The 21,162-nt window shown below is 39.8% G+C and overlaps 2 protein-coding genes and 1 long non-coding RNA gene across 4 annotated transcripts; 2 read left to right on the forward strand and 1 right to left on the reverse strand.

Moving 5' to 3' along the window:
* The first annotated feature begins 172 nt into the window (after positions 1–172).
* mcm4 (minichromosome maintenance complex component 4) lies at positions 173–10,632 on the forward strand. Of its 2 annotated transcripts, none has more exons than XM_047368097.1 (17): positions 173–269; positions 1,029–1,106; positions 1,211–1,369; positions 1,444–1,607; positions 1,693–1,794; positions 1,890–1,985; positions 2,105–2,200; positions 2,714–2,852; positions 2,965–3,185; positions 3,315–3,435; positions 5,331–5,590; positions 7,966–8,331; positions 8,431–8,558; positions 8,837–9,044; positions 9,452–9,680; positions 9,761–9,894; positions 10,168–10,632. In XM_047368097.1, the coding sequence occupies exons 2-17, from the start codon at positions 1,043–1,045 to the stop codon at positions 10,261–10,263; spliced, it is 2,583 nt and encodes an 860-aa protein (XP_047224053.1). In that variant the 5' UTR covers positions 173–269; positions 1,029–1,042; the 3' UTR covers positions 10,264–10,632. The 2 variants fall into 2 exon arrangements, with proteins under 2 accessions (XP_047224053.1, XP_047224054.1); XM_047368098.1 differs by lacking the exon at positions 173–269 and adding an exon at positions 389–407.
* LOC124869886 lies at positions 10,176–18,246 on the reverse strand. The gene is made up of 2 exons (XR_007038678.1): positions 18,113–18,246; positions 10,176–13,453 (listed from the first exon to the last, which is right to left on the reverse strand). It is a non-coding gene; the product is annotated as an uncharacterized LOC124869886 (long non-coding RNA).
* Positions 18,131–20,962, forward strand: ube2v2 (ubiquitin-conjugating enzyme E2 variant 2). Its single transcript, XM_047368099.1, has 3 exons — positions 18,131–18,266; positions 18,386–18,511; positions 20,080–20,962. Exons 1-3 carry the CDS (start codon positions 18,222–18,224, stop codon positions 20,224–20,226), a joined length of 318 nt encoding a protein of 105 aa, XP_047224055.1. The 5' UTR covers positions 18,131–18,221; the 3' UTR covers positions 20,227–20,962.
* The last annotated feature ends 200 nt before the right edge of the window (positions 20,963–21,162 follow it).

The raw sequence follows: 21,162 nt of genomic DNA on the forward strand, positions 1-21,162 counted from the left end.
AAACATCCTGTAAACGCTTCAAACATCATCTAAAAACCTCATATAAATATAGTAGTAGTTGAAAGCCATTGTTATGTATTTTTACAAGTAAAACGTACAAATTTTATCCTACGTCACAAATTCCAACCCCCCTCCGTCCTGAAGTAATTTAGCCAACCAAAAACCAGAGAGCATTTCTGGCTATGATTGGCCAAAAGTTCCCCGCGAAAATTACGTCAGCCGCAGTTTCGCGCCACATCTGCAGCAGTCAGACGGCTTTACAAGAAGAGGTAAGAAAACGAGAAATATGTGAAGTTTTACATGGGTATAGAGTTAGTTATGGGTGGCTCACCACACCAGGGCTTGTTAGGCGACTTAACTCGATTGCAAACGAAGAGGGTTTGTTGTGTATAAAGCAACATTTAAAGGTGAAATCAAGTCAAATACTGCCGGAAAGAAATGTCTTATTGTCTCCCTGCAGCCACATGTCAAATGGTGGCCGAAGTGTTGTTAGAGCAATGAATACCTAAATGTTAATAAGCTTTTAAATGACTTTGCTCTACTCAGAAAGATTAAGTTTGAATAATTTTCAGTATATTTTCGAAAATATTTGGGGAGATTAAATGATAGACGTGTTAAGTTGCACTTTTTGACGTCCATTGTTAATTATTGCCAAACAATATTTACATTACTAACAGGACAAAGATAAATCTTTCACATGTTTTTGTTACAAGATAACTTTTATTAACGATTCAGTTTGTCGGCATGTAATTAATTGAAATATAACTGCAACTTTTTTCAATCCTCACTAGCTCCTCAGTGGACCTCATTGAGCAAAATTATTAAAAAATTCCCCTTTGCAAATCCAATTTTCAAAGGAAGAGAAACAAATAAACCCAAAATCGACATAAGTAAAAAAGAAAAAGGGTATTTTTCTTTTGGTGGTAGGGAAGTCAAATAAACACTTGATGGCTGTATTTAAGTATATGATATTTGTTTTCTGCTTATGTAAATAATGTTATGACTGTATATTATCCAAATATCCCCAGATATCCCACCAGCCATGTCTTCCCCTGCTTCAACACCTGGTGGCCGTAAACGTGGAAGGAATGCCAACCTCGCCACCCGTGAGTTCAGCTCTTTTCTTTTAAACTCCAGGAAAATTTGCGGTATTTGTGTGTTTGTGACCCTGGAGTTCACTCTGATTAGATTGTCTCTTGTCTAATCTCAGCGAGCAGTGAGGGGCCCATCTCGCCTCCCTCCCAGAGGCGCCGGGGCCAAGACTCCTCCGGTGGCGACCTGATGCCAATGCCAACCTCCCCAGCCACGGACATGCTCAGTCCTGCTGCCCCGCAGGATACCTCTCTGCTGTCCAGTCCGAGACCCTCAGGTACTTTGGTGCTGATTTCTTCCTTAAATTAAAGGAAATTAAATCAGACTAATTGTCTAATGTCATTTATGCAGGTTTGCCAAATGAAGTGGACATGAGTTCCCCTCTAAACTATGGGACCCCGAGCTCTAGGGTTGAAGGTACACCGCGCAGTGGAGTGCGCGGCACACCAGCTAGACAGCGCCCTGATCTGGGGTCAGTCAGGAAGGCTCCCCAAGTCGATCTTCAGTCGGATCAGGTGAGTTTAAGTCGGTTGCTCTCTGCTTATTTGTTGTTAAAAAAACTTAAAACACAGACGTTAAAAGTTCACCTTCCTTTCCCAGCCAAGCACAGACGGCGCAGTAGCCAGCGAGCCTAATGCAGGCCACAGGCTGGTGATCTGGGGGACTGACGTCAATGTTGGAACCTGCAAGGAGAAGTTCCAGGTATAGAAGATTAAATATGAAAGCTATCGTATAATATCTTCTCAGTATTGGACATGGACTGGTTGTTTTAATCGTTTTTGCTCTTGTAATTCCAGAGGTTTCTGCAGAGGTTCATCGACCCAACCTCCAGTGAGGATGAGAACGCTGGTCTTGATCTAAATGAGCCGTTATACATGCAGAAGCTGGAAGAGGTGCCGCGTTTATTCATTTTTTTTTTTTTAGTTCTCTAATTCAGAACCTCCATACACATAAATTCATGATTTGTATTGTTCTTATCTAATGTTGTTGACTTTCTCTTTTCATCTCTCAGATCAGTGTTGTTGCTGATCCCATCCTGAATGTGAACTGTCGACATGTACAGTCATTCGATGCAGAGCTGTACAGGCAGCTCATCTGCTACCCACAGGTAAGTAACCCCAGACTTTATCCATTTTAACACCAGTAACTGCAAAATGAGCCTTTCATCTACTGGCAGATCATGTTTTTGGTCAGAGAGACTTTTACAAACTATTTTCAAAGTAAAGGCTGTTATAGTTTGCTTCTCACACTTGGGTGGGATCTTGCTATAAATTTTCTTTTGATCATTAGAAGGATCCAACAAGATTTTGAAGGGATCATGTTAGTTTTAGATATTTAAAGGACTCTTGCTAGACTTGCGCTGAAACCTTCCGATGTGACGGAAATGAATATTTTCTGCACCCTCATCAATTTCACTTTACCAGCGTTCACACAGTCATTTACAAAAATTTCCACGGTTTTGAAATAATGCGATTTACTGACAAAATATCATGGAGTAGACATTCCAGGGTTGATTGGGGGACATTGTTTTTTTTTTTTTTTTTTAATTTTAGATTGACCTTCCCCTGGTTTCAGTGGTGTTTTATTTTCCTCCTATAAATGTGTTTTGTTATCTTTACAGGAAGTTATCCCAACGTTCGACATGGCGGTCAATGAGCTTTTTTTTGAGCGTTTCCCTGACTCAGTCCTGGAGTACCAGATCCAGGTCCGCCCTTACAACGCCTTAAAGACCCGAAACATGAGGAACCTGAACCCAGAAGGTGCGCTCATGACTCACCTGATCAACACGTGTGAAGTACTCTATTCCATATTTGGTGTGGGCTTTCTGTGAACTCTGATGCATCGCATCTTGTGTACATTTCTCTTCTGCAGACATCGATCAGCTGATCACCATCAGCGGCATGGTGATCCGCACCTCGCAGCTCATCCCTGAGATGCAGGAGGGGTTCTTCCAGTGCCAGGTGTGTGCCTCCAGCGCCCGGGCAGAGGTGGATCGCGGCCGAATCGCCGAGCCAGCCGTGTGTCGCCACTGCAACAACACCCACAGCATGGCGCTCATTCACAATCGCTCACTCTTTTCAGACAAACAGATGGTGAGAGTTTGATGGGCTTGGTTATTGGGCAGATTGCTTACCACCATTGACGCCTATTCTCAGAACGTGTCAGGGGGTAATTAGTGATGTGATAACCAAGGTCATGAGGTCTGTTGGTTTGTTCATCAGGTCAAAATCCAAGAGTCCCCCGAAGACATGCCAGCAGGCCAGACGCCGCACACTACTATTGTGTATGCTCACAACGACCTGGTGGACAAAGTGCAGCCAGGAGACAGAGTGAACATCACAGGTAAGTTCTCCCAAGTCTCTACAGGAGGAATGCTGCCAGTGTGACTTTCATTCATTAGTTAAGCAGTCTGCATCTTTGATTTAGTTGAGAATTTAATTCTGTTCCTAAAAAAAGAATCTTGAAGACTTTATAACTAAGTTGATTTTTTTTAACAGAATATAAACCTTTAATGTAAAATGTCTTGAAGTCTAGGTCAGTTGAAATGTATTCATAACTTGCTTGAAAACTTAGAATAAGGAATTCTTGAGGAAACTTAGGACCTTCAGTGTTTGCAGCAAGATGCTGCATATTTTCTATAAGTCTGTTGTGGAGAGTGTGATCTCTTCTGCCATCATCTGCTGGGGAAGCAGCATCAGAGCCAGGGACTTAAAAAAACTCAACAAGCTGATAAAAAAGGCTGGCTCTGTTCTGGAGACTCCTCTGGAACCTCTGGAGATCATTGTGGATTCTTCATAAAATGAAGAACATTATGGAGAACCCTGAGCATCCTCTTCATGAGACTGTCCTACAACAACAGAGTGTCTTCAGTCAGAGGCTTCTTCAGATCTGCTGTAAGACGGAGCGCTACAGGAGATCCTTCCTGCCCACAGCCATCAGCATCTACAACGACTCTTTGAGGAAACCTTCATAATATGAGCTATAACAACATTTAATTTCCCTTTGAGATTAATAAAGTATTTTTGAATTGAATAAAATATTCTCAGTGTTCAAGTACAGCAAAATCGGTCGGAATCTGTTTCAATGTTCAAGAAAACAATAACGATAAATAAAAATAAATGAATATTTTTTCCTTTATACTCCAGCTGCAACATGTACAAAATAAGTTACACAAGGTCTTTTTTGCAAATAGTGAAACTTTTGCACCGTATAATCACGTTCATTGATCTCATTTCTCTATTTCAATGTCCCTGTGAAAGGTTCTGCCTCTTTTGTCTGCATTAATATAAATACAGCATGTTGATTATTTCAGGGTAAGCTACAAAAATAGACTAGTCCCACAGATTTAAACTATATGACACAAAATATCTTCTGTGTTCTCATGTCAAACCTGGGTAGGTACATGTTTGGAGCTAAACCCTTTTGTATTCAAATTAATTGCATCTTTGGATTCGGTTGCTTGCAGCTGAAGCTAAAATGGCTTCACACTGAAATATCATTTGTTCTTAATGCTACTGTTTAATTCTTGCAAAAGGACATTTTTGTCACCCTAAAACAAGAAACTTTGTTGTATTTTATTTGCTAGATTAACGCAAACTAGTGCATAATTGTGTAGTAAAGGGAAAATGTCTGTTGCGTTTTACACCTATTTTACGAATGCAGATTTTAAAGCTGTGGTGTTCATGTCCAAAGAGTTGCCTTCAGAAGTCCCCTAGTTAGTATACAGCCAGGCAATGAGAGCATTAATCAGAGAAGCAGTCAAGAGGCCCATTGTTTCTCCAAAGGAGCGGCAGAGATCTTTAACGCCGATGGAAGAGTTAAGTTGTGCCCTTGATGAATTTGGCCTTTATGAAACATTTGCAAGAAAAAAAAGGCACTGTTTGAGGAAGCTACCAGCAGCTTGTTCCAATCCATTTAAGGGACTCGTCTAACAAGAGGTAGAAGGCCAAAATTGAACTTGCTGGCTTACATGCAAAGCGTTGTGTTTGGTTAAGAACTAACGCTGTGCATTAAGCTGAATGCACTATTTAACACGGTGAAACCTGGTGGCAGCATCATGATGTGGGGTTGCTTTATTTCTACAGGGGCAGGGAGGCTGGTCAGAGGTTATGGGAAGGTGGTTGGAGCTGAATCCAAGGGAGTCCTGGAAGAAAACTTGTTAGGGGGATGAAAACCTGAGACCAGTCAAAGTCTAGTTGTATATATTCACCTTGACCCTTTCCCCTCCTTGTACACAGGTATCTATAGAGCGGTCCCGATGCGCGTTAACCCCCGTCAGAGCAGCGTGAAGTCGGTCTACAAGACCCACATAGACGCCATTCACTTCCGTAAGACTGATGAAAAGCGTCTGCACGGTCTCAACGAAGATGCCGAGCAGAAGCTGTTCACTGAGGACCGTGTGCACACCCTGAAGGAGCTGGCGGCCAAGCCAGACGTCTACGAGCGCCTGTCCTCCGCCCTGGCACCAAGTATCTATGAACACGAGGACATCAAGAAGGTGGGTGATGGACAGCAAGCAACCCAAGAATCTTGTGTTGTTGGTGGCCTTTACTGTCAATAATCAAACAGTAGAGAAGAACCTGTATGTTAACCTGCACCAAAACAATCATACTTTCTCAATATCTTTTTATTTTAACAGTACAAGTTCCCAGTCTAAAAGTCCCAATGTATCAGTGAAAAATACTGCATTTTTGGTGGGGTTTTTTTTTTTTGCTATCTTTTTGTAATTAATAAGGAAAAGCAGTGAACCAAGCTTGCATGGTTGCTTCTCAAAATGATTGAAAGATGCTGAAAAATTGCACCATTGGAGGGAATCATCCTTAAACTTGACTTATGTTGCCCCTCTTCCTCCACAGCAGCCATAGCCTGGGTGGTGAGCTGTGCACCTGCATTGCAAGTTGAAAATCAAAGAAATGGATAACCACCTTATCCCAGAATGTGAATATGGTGCACATGCTTCTTTTCCAAAGTCGCCTGGAAACAGGCATGGGAGCCAAAGATTTGCTGAATGCTTGCAGGAGGTGATCACTTCCAAAAAAGGTTACAAAACAAAAAAGATGGACCTTAGTTCTTGTAGTTGAAGATGTTTCGCTAACTATCTGAAGGACTTTCTCAAACTGGAGCTAGTGGGGGAGGGGTTTCAAGCTTTTATGCTGTTTGGGATGGACCGTTCTGTACATCTAAATCCACAAGCAGATTATTCTCCCCTAACAAAAGGGTGTCGTTGGTGCCGTTGTTAGCCTGGAGCACTGAGAGATGTCTTGGTCATATGCAAGAAGTTGTGAATTGGTTTGACACTGTCTGGGCATTAGTTTCAAACCAAGTTGCACCTTCTTGCAAATGACTGAGACATCTCTGTGATCCATGCTAATAACCGCTTGGGACTTCTCCCTCGGTAACTTCAAATTGAGAAAGCCCTTTGAATGAAGAGCAAACGTCTTAAACTACAATTTTCTGTGTTTTTAACCTGTTTTGGATATGTTATGTCCAGGGTGACTGGTAATATTCAGCAGCAAGGTCATCACCTGCTCATCTTGTGGCATTTTGTCCGTTTTTACTGAGACAAGATGTTCATTTTCCACTGGCTTACCATTGATGCATAAAAAAAAAAGTAGGCTTGGCAAAATTTTCAATAAGAATTATTCTTTTAAGATGAGATATAAAGATTTGTCAAAATCAATAAAAGTGAGCAAATCTCCCCTCCCAAAGTGGACACAAAGCTTCACATAGCAGCACTGCAGAAAAAGAGACGATCTGCTCAGTAAAGCTCCTGTATCTTCAGCTGAGGAGCAAACCTCCCGAATGGATCAAGCTAACAGTATCTGTTCACATATTAGCTCTTCACAGATGGCTCCATTCTGGTGTTAAGTCGGTCCGTGTTCCTCCCATTGAGATGCTCCCCAGTCCCCTCTGGGCCACTGCTCTTCTCTGCTGCAGGTTTTAATTAACGCAGGAAAATATCAATCAGCCCAATAGTGAAGTGACAAAATGACCAGTATCCCCCTTCTTCCTCTGTTTAGTTGTAAAGGAATTAGCTCATGTGCCTAATATTACAATTCAATGTCAAGGACCCAACTGTGGACACAGACTGCAGCTTGCAATTCCAGCAAAAACAAATCGGAACCCATAGCAACCTGCCGAGCTGACTGTAGTTGATCACCGCACAAATTTGGATGCAAAATTAGGAGAAACGGAGAATTGAAGAGGACTCCTGCTGATTACATTTGCCTGGACCAGATCCTTGTTGTAAAAAGTTATATTCTACTATATAACAGAAGAATAATTTATTTCTTCCTCAGTGACAAGAAAATGCAAGCACACAAAAACAAGCAATGATGATGAATAAAATAACTGCTCAACTGAATGAAATGTGTTTCCCTAATGGATAGGAACATTTTTAAGTGTTATCTTATGTACTGCTTTGCAATACAGGCAGGAAACACTTTTACAATACTATTCTTTTCTAAGTGTGTGTGGAATTGCCCTCTACTTACTGGTTTTGCCATAATTGAGAAAATATCTACAAAAAAATCAATATACATAATATAAATATAATGTCACACTGTAATTATTTAGATTCTTCTGCTCTTTATTAGAAAGAACACAGTTCTTATAAACGTTTGTGTTGGAATCATGCAAAACAGCATTGAACACCAGGAGAGGTTTGCCTGCCAAAATCTAATCCCCTATGCAGAAATGATTTATTTGCATCACTGTTTTATTTTCTGCTTTGATAAATAAAGGAGTCCTATATTTATATGGAGTGACAAAATCAGCAGCCTGGATATAAAGACCCATAGGGGTCTTTATATCCAGGCTGCTGTATGATGTATAATTTTTAAAGCATTTTTTCCCCCTTCGTCTCTGTTCCAGGGCATCCTGCTGCAGCTGTTTGGCGGCACCCGCAAAGACTTCAGTCAGACGGGCAGGGGACACTTCCGTGCTGAGGTCAACATCCTCCTTTGCGGAGACCCCGGCACCAGCAAGTCCCAGCTGCTCCAGTACGTCTACAACCTGGTACCCCGTGGCCAGTACACTTCAGGGAAGGGCTCGAGCGCTGTGGGCCTCACCGCCTACGTGATGAAGGATCCGGAGACGAGGCAGCTGGTCCTGCAGACGGGTGCTCTGGTGCTGAGCGACAACGGCATCTGTTGCATTGACGAATTTGACAAGATGAGCGACAACACGCGCTCGGTGCTGCACGAGGTCATGGAGCAGCAGACCCTCTCCATCGCCAAGGTGTGTTTGGCTGGGTTCTGAACATGTTCAGTAAGACTGAGCTCAGCCATATATCTGGAAATGCAGAAGAGATTCATCTTTCTGTATCACTTTCCACAGGCGGGAATCATCTGCCAGCTGAACGCTCGCACCGCTGTGCTGGCAGCTGCAAACCCTGTAGAGTCTCAGTGGAACCCGAAAAAGACAACGATCGAGAACATTCAGCTGCCTCACACGCTGCTGTCCAGGTAACAATGAGCAACTAGTGACAAAAACTGCTTATGTTAAAATCAGAATATTTCTGCATAAAAATAAGTATGCTTTTTTTGTACTTTTTTGAGAATTCCTGACTGTATCTGGAATCATAATCAGGCTTTTTCAGTGATTAAAACTTGTCACATTCCTTTTCTCTGTATTATAAAAAAAAAATGCGCATGATCTCAGCGACCGGTACAGCCCCTTGTTTCTACTTCAGAGTACTGTTAATCTGTTGTCATGTCTAAGACTACATTTCCTGCTCCGTCAGATTCGACCTGATCTTCCTGATGCTGGATCCCCAAGACGAGGCTTACGACCGCAGGCTGGCTCACCACCTGGTGTCCCTTTACTACCAGAGCGAGGAGCAGATGGAGGAAGAGTTCCTCGACATGGCCGTGTTGAAGGACTACATCGCGTACGCACGGACGTACATCAATCCGCGACTGAGCGAGGAGGCTAGCCAGGCCCTCATCGAGGTTTGTTTAATGTCTTGTGGGGGTTTTGAACCAGCTTTGGCAAACCTCCCAGCCTTGTACAAACTTTAATGTTTTTTATTTGGGATTTTATGTGATAGTCAAAAACAGGCGTATAATCAAGAAGAAAAAGGAGAAGAAAAATATCTGGTTCATGTTTTTTATTTTACTAATAAATCCAGTGCAACAAACTGGCTTTAGAAGTCACCCAGTTGGTCGATGGTCTGAATAATTGAATCTCAGTTTGTTAGAAAATAGAGAACAAACAACATCGTGGTCACATAAAATTTCAGTAAAACTCAGGAATTTGTGGTGGTAATTTAATATATAAATACTTCTGCAAACGGGTCTATAATAGTGATTCCAGTCAATGTGGGGCTGCAGCTCATCCTGTCCTCGTTTATCCTCAGGCCTATGTAGAGATGAGGAAGATCGGCAGCGGCCACGGGATGGTGTCCGCCTACCCAAGGCAGCTGGAGTCCCTGATCCGCTTGGCGGAGGCGCACGCCAAGGTACGCTTCTCCGAGAAGGTGGAGACCATCGACGTGGAAGAGGCTAAGCGGCTGCATAAAGAGGCTCTCAAACAGTCGGCGACTGACCCCAGGACGGGATTTGTCGACATCTCCATTCTGACAACGGGTAGGCAACAGTGGTCCTCATTATTCTTCTATATGTTCCCCATGAGCCGTGTCTTAGTCTGTCATCATTGTGTTTTACAGGTATGAGCGCTACGGCACGCAAACGTAAGGAGGAGGTGGCCCAGGCGCTGAGGAAGCTGATCGAGGCCAAAGGAAAGACGCCGGCCATGAAGTACCAGCAGCTCCTCGATGACCTCAGGGGACAGTCTGAAACTGCAAGTGTTTTTTTTTTTATTAACAGTATTTTCTGTCTGGTCGAGTCATGTGCTGTGATGTTAGTGCAAAGAATCTTCCATCATTTAGCCAAAGAGGCGCAGCTGTTTTATTTACTGCCCCCAGTTTTTCAACGATATACTTTCTTCTCGACCTATGTCCTTCATATCAAAAAAAAAAGTCAGCTGGTATCGCTTTAAGAATACAGTTTTTAAGATTCAAGAGGTTTTCTCACTTCCTGTGTTCACTTCCTCTTTTTGTGGCCCTGTTTGCAGGCGATCACCAAGGAGCTGTTCGACGAGGCGCTGCGAGCCCTGGCTGACGACGACTACCTGACCGTCACTGGGAAGACCGTTCGTCTGCTCGCTTGAGGCGCACCGCGGCAGTTCTGTAAAGTCCGTCAAATTAAATCCTGTTTCAGCGTCCTTTTGTCCAACTGTAAAAAGTAAAGAGTTTGAGTAAAAACGTAAATGTATTATTCTGAGATTTAAAAACATGGTTCAGAATTAAACCAGTGACTCTGAAGGGTTTGGGCCATTTTGTGTCTATAAAGATGGGGAAGAAGTGGGGCGGGGGGCAAGGGTTGTAAACAAATGCAACCAGAGGCTGTTGTAAGATTTTGTTTGTCATGAGTTTTGAAGTAATGTTGCGCTTTTTCCATGCTCTGGTGTATGATCAGTAGTTACAATATAGCTTGCATAAACTTGTTAATAGAAAAAAATTAAAATGTTGCACACAAAGATGTTTCAGTGTTTTATTTATTATTATTATTATTATTATAGCCTGGCAGTCAGAATGTTCCATTCTTAAAGGTGTTACATTAAATTGTAAATATTTAACATTTTGGGGCTTTTATAAGTTGTTACATAATTGCCATTCAGGGGGTAGAATAATATTCAAGAGGCATTACTGAATGTACTTTTTACTGTACGTCTTCAAAGATAATTTTTCGAAACAGGCTAATTTACATATCTTCTGTAACTTAATATAGGTTCAACAATCATGTTTTGTCATCAAAACTGCTGTCTTATCAGCTGCTGCTGTCAGGATGTCTTCTATCTGTGGTTACTGCAATTTCCTGGATGTTGACGCTGGTTCTACAACGACTAATGCATGTTAAATTTCCCATCAATATCTAGCTTCCCTTTAAATGAACTTGTAGTTTTATCTCGCAATAACATTTTTACATATTTGGAAAGCTGTTGGGTTTGAAAATTCCAAAAATATTTTGCATTTGTGAAAAAAAACATTTATTTTTTTTTTTTTCTTATACATGTTGGAATATAGCCTGTGCAAAAGTCTTGGGCAATGGCTGTTTTCTTGAGAAAATCCATCCAGTGATTCAGAGTTTTAAGGTTTTTTTTTTTTAAATGAATGATAAATTTAAAGTGCTTTTGGCTGGAAATTAGTAAACAAATACAATTTCACAAGTTTCAAATGATGACTATAACATTCATTAAATACAACAAAATGTGGGGAAAATTAAATATGATTCATAATGAATTCTCTTATCACTTCTGGCCTGTTTTTTAGAGAAAATCCATATATATCCAATCAAGCTTTATATAGAAAGCACTTTGAATTACAACATAGGACCAAAGTGCTGTACAGAGCAATGCATAAAAAAATAAAAGGCACTAGACAAAACATAACCTACAGGTAGAATGACTAAAATACATGAAAACGCATTTAACCGTAGCCACTAAAACTAAAAACATCTCATGTGGTGTTGGGAGCCAAGGTATATATAAAAATGTTTTTTTAGCTTAAGCCACTTAACTGACCTATGAATAAGTCAAGCATACAAAAGTTTCCAAACATAATACTGTAGAGGTTGTGTCTACACACAACCGATAACTAACCAGTTTTAAATCAATTCTCTTTTAACGACCTAAAGATGCAATACGTTCCCCTTAATTTAGTTGTAGCCGTAAAAATGAACAAAGACAAAACTTCTTACCTTTTAAGTATTATTTTGGGATCATTCAGGTGATTTCCAAAGAAAATGATCAACTATGGTTCATTTTTCAGCTCCCAAAATCTTATTTTGTCCCGTTTCTTAAAGTCATGATGTTCAGATCTAAATCATAGTAGTTTTTGTAGGCCTGGGTCTTTGTACTTTTCTCCTATTTACGCACGCAGTACAATATGCTGTCATGGGCTTGACCAAAAAAATTTAGAAAAAGCATCTAAAGTACAAGGAAGCTTTAATAAAATCTTGAGAAGGCCTGAAAAATTATTGATTACGCCCACTTTAGAGGTTTAAAACAAAGACAGTTTTATTGGTAGCAAGGTATATAGGACTTTTAGTTTAAACTTTTTGCACAGCACTGCAGACATGTGAAATGGCAGCTTTATTAACAGATGTTTGCTCTTTTTAAACCCGCGGATCATATCTGTAACCGCATCCTGACTTTCACAGGAGCAGGAAGTGGTGAGAAGGCTTAAAGATTAGGTTGGTCAAATCATTACGGCATCTTTGGTAAGGTATACTTTTGCCATGCAACACACACTCCAGCAGAAATAAAAATAATGGAATATATATTAGATATTTTATAATGCCAACACAGTAGATGTGGGGTAAATAGAAGCTGAACATCTCAACTTGATGTGTTAAAAGGGTTTTACAGGTAAAAAATAAAGATGCTGAGATTCAGGCATCGGGTTTTCTTTAAAGGAAAATTGATGGCGAGCAAAAGAATTTATAACCTTTGAACCTTTTTGGATTTAACAACATTCCAACCAAAAACCTAAATGTATTTTACTGAGATTTTATGTGACAAACCTACACTAAGTGGTGCATATATGTGAAGCAGGAGGAAAATTATATATTTTTTTAATCTACTGGGTTTGTTAGAAACTATTAGTTTCATGAAGAAGTTTAAAGGAGGGTTAAGTTATTAAATAATATCCCAAGTTCAGAGTTAATTAGAAGATGGGTGCAGTTAAATACCCAGCAATGTTGTAGGAGAACCCATTTAAGGCCTGCCAAAGGCTTTAGACCTGAGCAGCTAAATTTCAGTGGGATGGGTTCAGTCAAAGCATATTCACGTATTAGAATGGCGACAAAAACAAAACAATTGTGCATTAATGGCGAGACTTAAAAACTGATGTTTACAGATGTTCTTCATCCAATCTGACTGATCGTGAGCTTCTTTGGAGAGAATTAGCAAATCTTTCAGCCTGTAGATGTGCAAACCTTACAGACACACCACCAAAGACTCGCAGCAGTAAATATAGAAAAGGATGGTACCATAAAGTATTTAGTTTACAGATTCTTATTTGTAAAAACTGTTAAGAAAAAAAAAAACATGCATCCATTTCTAGGTCTAGCACATAAAACACATTAAAAGTTTGTGGCTGTGATGATGCAAAATGTCAACAACTTCTTCAAGGGGTATGAAAACTTTTGCAAAGCAGTGTATGTCATGCATGGCAGAGCAGCTTGCAGTGCGCTGGTCCGCCGGTGTGCTGCTGCTGCTGGGTCTCCTTCAGTGTTGCGCGCTCGGATGTTCACACCTCTGTGTGCTTCTGGACTCGGCTGAAGAAGATGGCGGCCTCCTCAGGTTCGTGTGCTCTCCAACATCCTCAGCGACACAAAGCGCAGCCGAAGCTCCTACCTCGCTGTTATGCAATCCATTATTCGAGGGTATTACTTACCGTGAGGCGATTAAACAGTTGCTCTTAGTTTTAATTTACCTCTTTACTGCATCATTCCGACAGAGCGCTCACCACTACGGGACGCATCTATGTCGTGGAGCTAACCTAGCTAAAGCAAGGCCAGTAAATAGCCAGTTCCGTGATTTAGCTAAAATAGCTCGTTGTATATAAAAAAAAAAAAAAACCCCGACAGATGCAGCGTAGTTACATACACAGGAACGCTATCTATCAATGCGTTAAAGAGTTTATAATACGTCGGGGTTTCAATATGGATCGTAAACAGCCGCAGAATGTGACAGAATAGCTAATATTTAGCTACTAGAATATTCGAGCACGGCGGTGGATGTCGATCCGATATATCCAGCTAGCTGCTGACTTCACCCCACTAACTTGCACTAAACAGCAGAGATGCACTCTAGATTTGGGGAGTGTATTGGAAAATTAATTTCAGGAAAACAAAAAAAAAATAATAATAATACAAAACGAGGAAACGTTTGTATCTTGTCTGTGACAAGTAACGCGTATAGAAATGTTTACGACCAGATCTGTGGCTGATTTTATTCGCGTTCAGCTTTGCTCGATGCTAACGCGTTCTATTAAACTTGTTCATTTAAGTACGTGTTGAAACGCTGAAGCAGCCTTTAAAATTAAATACAATCGCTTTAGTTGGGCGGGGTCGCATTAGGAGGGTTTTCGGTCGCAGAAACGTTGGGGCTAACGTGAACGGCATGCTTTCTTCCAGCAAGTAGTCGGAACCCACATCTGCTTTAGCGCTCAACAGGAAGCGTGGTCGCAAATAATATATTAACTGCTGAGTATTCAAATAAGTTCCTGCGTCGAGCCCTCAATAACTTTGGATAGACGTGTCTTCTTCCTGAGTCTAAGATCATATATTTGAAACGTGGTTGCCGAACGAAAAGTGTTAAAAAAAAAAAAAAACCAACAACAACAACTAGGAAGTAATTTCTTAATCGAAACCGTTTCAGGAAAAGTTGGCGCGACCTGTCGGGTGAGTTTAACCTCGCCTTTAAACTTGGGTGCATCTTTTCTGGTTTGTGCTGAGAAATACAATGGCGACGCGTCTCTCAAATGTTTGCACCCACACAGCAACGCTTTCCTTTATGTAAACTCACAGAACATTAGATGTTTTAAGTGTTAAACAATAGAAACCTAAATATAGCTGGTAGCAAAAAGTTTTAACAGGGTTGGATGTCAGAACCGACGGTTTCATCTGAAAAGAGCCTTACAGGAACTTTCAAATAATACCGAGATGATCTGTGCTTGTTGAAAGAAAGTCACGGGATTAAATACTGGAGAAAACGAAGTTCCTCAATTATGTTGACCAAAATAGTTTTGAACATGGTTCTCTTTAATCTTTACTCCAATAAAAAAAAGGTGGAAAATCCATTAAAAAGTGGATTGAATTGCAATAGGCCATATATCATATATTAATCATTATTATCATTAATTTAGAATATATTTCTGTTATCTAACAGATAGAAAATCGTGTGCCTTAAAACAACACGGCATTCTGCTTACATTCTTTTTCATCATAAGAACTCGAAATCAACTCTGAAATTGAGTTTAAAAAAACATTTTCCAATTTTTGTAGACCTCGCAAGAAAAAGAACCGTAAAATGCGGCTTTTCTTTTCTTCTACACCTATTTTAGCTGTGGTCTGGTAACATCAATGTATACCTCAAGTTAGGAACTAAGGAAAATGTGCATAACCATAAAAGCTCAGTCTGATTAATAAATGCATCCTATAATCTGCAGATCCCACGCTAAAAAGGAACTTTGCTTCAAACTGTGGGGCATTTATTGGGCTTTCTTCGAAGGTTTTGGCCTGTGATGTGTCAAATAAGCTGGTATTTAAAATGTTCTACTTAAAAACATTAACAGATTATTTGGTTGATTTGGGATATGTCCTGCTGATTAGAACAGGTCGAGGAACAATCGGCTAATTTCAGTCTCAGGTTGATTAGTTGCTGCATCTTTAAAACGTACTCTAAATTTAATGATTCACGTTTAACATTATGATTCTCTTAAATGTAAAGAGTTTTTTCAGGCTTTAAATAAAAAGTAAGCTGGTAGTTTTCAAAAGTTATCAACAGCAACTATTTTCTTTATCTACACGTTGATAAGTAAAAAGGACAAATAAATTATCACATTAAAAGGGGAAAAGTTATGCTTTTCTTTTCTACAATCATGTCTCTAGACGGTTAAAATGTACAGTGATCATTATTTCTGAAGACGGCTAATTATTAGATGTGGTAAATAATGTTTCAATAATTGAAATATGGAGAATCCTTTCAAGCTGAAAAGGACATTTTCAGAATATGGTTATTCCTCCATTGTGGCTACTGTTGAGCTGAGACAGAGTTCAGGGTTTTAAGAGCAAATTCGTGATGAACGATTAAAGGAGGAGAAAATTATTCGTTGACGGGGGGATTTTTGCGCTCGGTCTTCTGCCACCGTCTTCTTGCATTTCTTAAAACGAAAATCCCTTTTCCTTTTTTATGAATTTGGTTTCAGGATCTTCTTGTGAATAAGCAAGTGCTTGTCTTTCCACATCCACCGCACCTCCAGTCATAAGTTTCGAGCAGCTCGTCGTTCACTGTCAGGCCACGTGTTCGATGCCAACGTATCATCTTCCAAAAACCGCTTCCTGTAGCTGAACGCTTGATTGAAAAGTTTAGCATTATGTTATCATGAAGTCCCCTGTTGCAACAGCCCTCATAAGATGACTGGAAGTTACCCTGACTCATTTGTTAAAAATCAGCACAATGATTTCATTTGCTTTAAATCTCGTGACCCTTTCCAAAGAGTTGTCAGTAGAGCAGGATTTTGTTAAGGGTTACTGTGAAGCAGCATCAGATATCTCGAACGAACTGGTATTAAATTTGATGCAAGTCCACAGTTGACAGAGTAAATGTACTGAACACTGTGTTTCTTGAGTCGAAAACTTATCAAGTCATTTCTTGTAGCTGTCGTTCTTGTTGTTACACGTTTACAGCTTAGATACCTCAGCTTTTATTACTAGTTAGATGAACAGTTTACAGGAACAAAGCGGTGGAAATGTTTCTTTAAGGGCAAATTGGTGATAAATCCCTGGAATTAAAGCAGCCTATTGTTAGAGTAGCCACCGATGATCAGTTTTTCACCTTATTTTTTCCAACTCTATTAGTCTAATAAAACGTATTTCAGAAATATGCTTTAAATTTAGAGATGTAGAAGTCAGAAAACTGTGGCAGATTTCTAGCTGATTCCAGTTTTCTCCCTAAGAAGATCCAGTAACTGCATTAACAAAATTCTTACTTGCTGTCCTGCTATCAGTGTTCAGTGATTATTTATTTTAGGAGCAAAGGCAGTGTTACACCATGTGTATGATTATTTAGCTGTAAACTAGGGTATTACTCTTATTTTAAAACAAAACTAAAATGATTTCATAGTAGACGTTTAAAACCATCGAGTTTTCCCAGTCCAGCGTGTTCCATGACGGTGTGTCGAAAGCTCAAAAGTACAAAACGTCCAGTTTACTGTATATCAGATCTTCAGCATTCCTGTTATCCGCTGTAAGTCTCTCCCAGCAGGGATGTACCGCTGGCATGTCTCAACAAGTCAGAGAAAACACGTCTTTCTTTTTAAATTGCTTCTTAAAACTTTTGTGCTTCCTCTAGTTTTCTTTTTAAACACCTGATTCTGAAAATGACTAAGTTTAGGTTTTTAGGGTTTTTTCCCGCTACAGTAACACCGTCAACAGTTAGGCATGTTAGCATAACCTGGTAGGTAGCACTCTAATTGTGGCATGTTCACTGACTGGGAAAATATTGGATTTTTGAATTTTCGCCAAGCTTCTCAACGATTGGTGTTGATCAAGATGAAAATTGTCTGATTTCGGTCGCCAACTGATTTATTATTTTTTCGATTTCAATTTTGGTTTTTTTGATGTAGACTTTTCAACAATTCATACCACTGCCTATACCATAACCACCATATAGTTTCCTTAGTTTGTTTTTTATTTGCTCTACTTGTGTGTGTTGAATCTTCCGGTGGTTTACTGTTGTATTGGAGTACATAGCCCTGCCCAAAGAAAGCCTTTTCTGTCTCAGAGTCTGAGTGGGCTTGGCTTTCGACTGTGTTTGTGAATGAACACCCTCATGAATAGGTAACCTTCCAAAGCATTGCACTTCAGTGAAAGGATCAATAAGACCCTTCATCTCTGTGATTGGAGGGAATCCAACGAATATAATCGACATGTATTTACTCTCTGTCTTGAAAAAATAGATTTCTACAAAAGTGCCACGACTTCTCAGTTTTAGCAGCTGGTTCTGAAAGGAGTACAATAGGTGTTAGGGTGGCATCCACAACAATGAATGAATTCATGTTTGATGCGTTGTTAATGATTGTACAATTTAGAAATGTTGGATAATGATTCAGCTGGATGGCACAGGTTTCACATGAAATGTCAGGCATTGGATTCACAGTCGTTTTTATTGGCTTGTTCTCTTATCATATGAATTGACCTTCATAAAACTGATTATATGGCTTTTTATTGACCTCAGGAGTTAAAGTTCCACGCAATTTCCGCTTGTTGGAGGAGCTTGAAGAGGGCCAGAAGGGTGAAGGTGATGGCACAGTCAGCTGGGGCCTTGAGGATGATGAAGACATGACTTTGACACGGTGGACAGGCATGATCATTGGACCAGCCAGAGTAAGCAGAGCTCCCTTCCTATTTATAATAGACAAAGAAAAGACAGTTGGACTATATTCATGGATGTGGTGTAACTGATGTTTGTTTTTGTCCTTTTGAATTTATTTTTTCTCCCCCAGACCAACTATGAGAACAGAATATACAGCCTGAAAGTGGAATGTGGACCTAGATACCCAGAGACAGCGCCGACTGTTAGATTTGTAACAAAAATTAGCATGAATGGGATAAACAATTCCAATGGGACGGTAAGTTCAATCGCAGATCAGACTAAGCTTAGGTGTTGGTGTAGAGTTCACAGGTTGTTTTGTCCAGGCACAGACTGGTATGAGATTCTCACGGCATGATTACCTCGAATACATTATCAGGGTTTTTACACAGAAATGTAACGTCTTACAGCCTGAATTAACTTACATTTATATTGATGTCTTTGCTGTCAAGCAGATGCTAAATTTGAGTAAATTAGAATACACAGTATAGCACATGCAGAAGATATAAATTTAGATATGATTCAATTAGTGACATTTTCCATAATGGTAGTAAACAAATTGTTCCAGCTGCAGGAATGTTTTCTGATATCGCTAACCCGCTGCTGCTTTCAAACTTATTTACAGCACGTTTGTGCAAAAATCCATTCTGTACCATCGTTATAATATTCCAAATACAGCTTAACACAGTAAAATCACAGCTGGTCGCCTGTCAACCTCTGAAATGAACAAAATCCGATCCTTGGTATGTGTCGGATATCAAGAGGCTTCCTAACAATAGTCTAGGGGTTAAAGCTAAAATTTGTCCTGTGATCTAATTGATTTGATTTAAAACGGGAGCAGCAATTACTCCCACTGCTGCTAAAATAAGACGTTAAATGTTAATTAAAATCATTTTATCTACAGCATTTGATTATTTTAGGTATATTACAACTTAAGCCAAAATCTAGAATTAACACCCACTAAATTTAGTAGCAATTAATTAAATGGCGGTGTGCCAAATGTACTATCTTGCCGTTCGTTGAGGCTGAATCCAATATCTGTTATCCCCACCACTGCCCTATCCCTTCTCAGTCCAAATCTACCTCAATGGCAAAATCTATTTGAATGTTTTTCAATTTTTGGTGATAAATTGCAAATTCACTGACAGAAAAACTACTTGGTATGTACAGGAGTTGTTCCATAAAATCAGACCTAAATACGTATACTATACTATTCATTACGTAACCTAAATGTTTGGAGTATAGTGATAATGTTCCAGTTTCGACACCCTATGCTTTAGGGAGGAAGGGTTGAGGGCAAACATTGTGGTGCAACAGGTAAAATTGGATTCAAGCATAGAGTAACACGAGTATAAGCTGATATTGGCTAACTAGTCAGGCTATCTGCTTAGGTAGCCAGCCTGCAGTCTGCTACTCAACAGACACACTGCTCATAGTTTGTCGGCTTTAGTTTTGAAGGTCTTGCGTCATATAAGTGACCCTTCTGTTTACACAAAATGACAATATTTCCAGAAGAAAGATTTCCTGTTGCTTTGTTTATCAGCTGACTGGACAGCAACAGGTAGGGGAAGATAAGCCCCGTTATTCTGACCACAGTTTAGGCCAGCTATATGCAGCTCACTCAGCAATTTCTCTGGCATCTCATTAAAAGGTCTTGTAATTGTACGAAATGTTTGTATGACAGAAAACGTTTGAAGCCCTAATATGTTTTTACAGCCTTGGTTATGCCAGTAACCAGCCCATTTCTAGTTTTGTACTGCGGTCGTATGAAAATAACTGATTTGTCATTTTATTTATTTTTTGCCCCTTCCCTTCTTTGTCTCCTAGGTGGATTCACGTAGCATACCAATATTAGCAAAATGGCAGAATTCTTATAGCATTAAAATTGTTCTTCAAGAGTTGAGGCGTCTAATGATGTCCAAAGAAAATATGAAGCTTCCACAACCACCAGAAGGACAAACCTACAGCACTTAATCGTAATGGATTGTTTCGACCCTCTGTCTTAAACCTTACTCTCTTAGAAATATTGTGTAAAGTCATCAAGAGGCTCACTTCGCACATCAACAGTATCGTCCTCAAGATCAAGATTGGACTTTCTTATTACATAGCTCATTTAAAAGAGAAATGTCCCAGCAGTTAAGCACTGAATAGATAGTCATGACTACAAGACCACAGTTATCTGCTTTTATTAGTTTGACAATGAATTTTATGTTTGACCTGTTCCAGCTTGAGTAGGCTTGAAGAGGGAAGCATGATGCCACACAGGTTGTACCAGATTTCCAATAGTTTTCTGTTTAAATGATGAATCACTGAAGTCAAAGCAACATGGGTGTCCGAAGGCATGTTCTGTAACTTATACCTAGTCAAAGAGAAGCCAAGTATTTGACTTGTTAGACAAATTCTTAGCAGGTTCATGGAAATATCCACATTGCTGAACCTGTGACTGTAGTCTAAAAGTAGTGTCACGAGGTGATTTTCTGTTGTTTTTTTTTTTTTTTTAATATATAAATATATATCTGTATTTGACACACAACCAATGTTTCTGTTCTGCGGCTCTTTGACATGTAACAGACGTTGAAGCCTGTTGTGTTCTGAAACCCTTGCATTTAACTTCTAGTGAAAATGGCAGGTGTATGAACTTGTGATTTTCTGAAATTAAAATCACTGTCTCCAAAAAAAAAAAAAAAAAACCCCCCAAAAAAACCAGAAAGAGATGCATGGTGTGAAGTTCTTTGACTCATCAGTTTGACTGGCACTCTCAGGTTATTCAACACGATGAGAACATTTCACTAGATTGGGTTGTTTAGGAGAAAACAGGTTAACACTTCTTTAATACATTGGTAAGTGCTACAAATATTCACACCAAACATGTACAGAATGCTGTTTTATTTAATGTATCTGTACCAAATG

This window comes from Girardinichthys multiradiatus, chromosome 6 (genome assembly GCF_021462225.1).
Source record: "Girardinichthys multiradiatus isolate DD_20200921_A chromosome 6, DD_fGirMul_XY1, whole genome shotgun sequence".
NCBI classification, from domain to species: Eukaryota; Metazoa; Chordata; class Actinopteri; order Cyprinodontiformes; family Goodeidae; genus Girardinichthys; species Girardinichthys multiradiatus.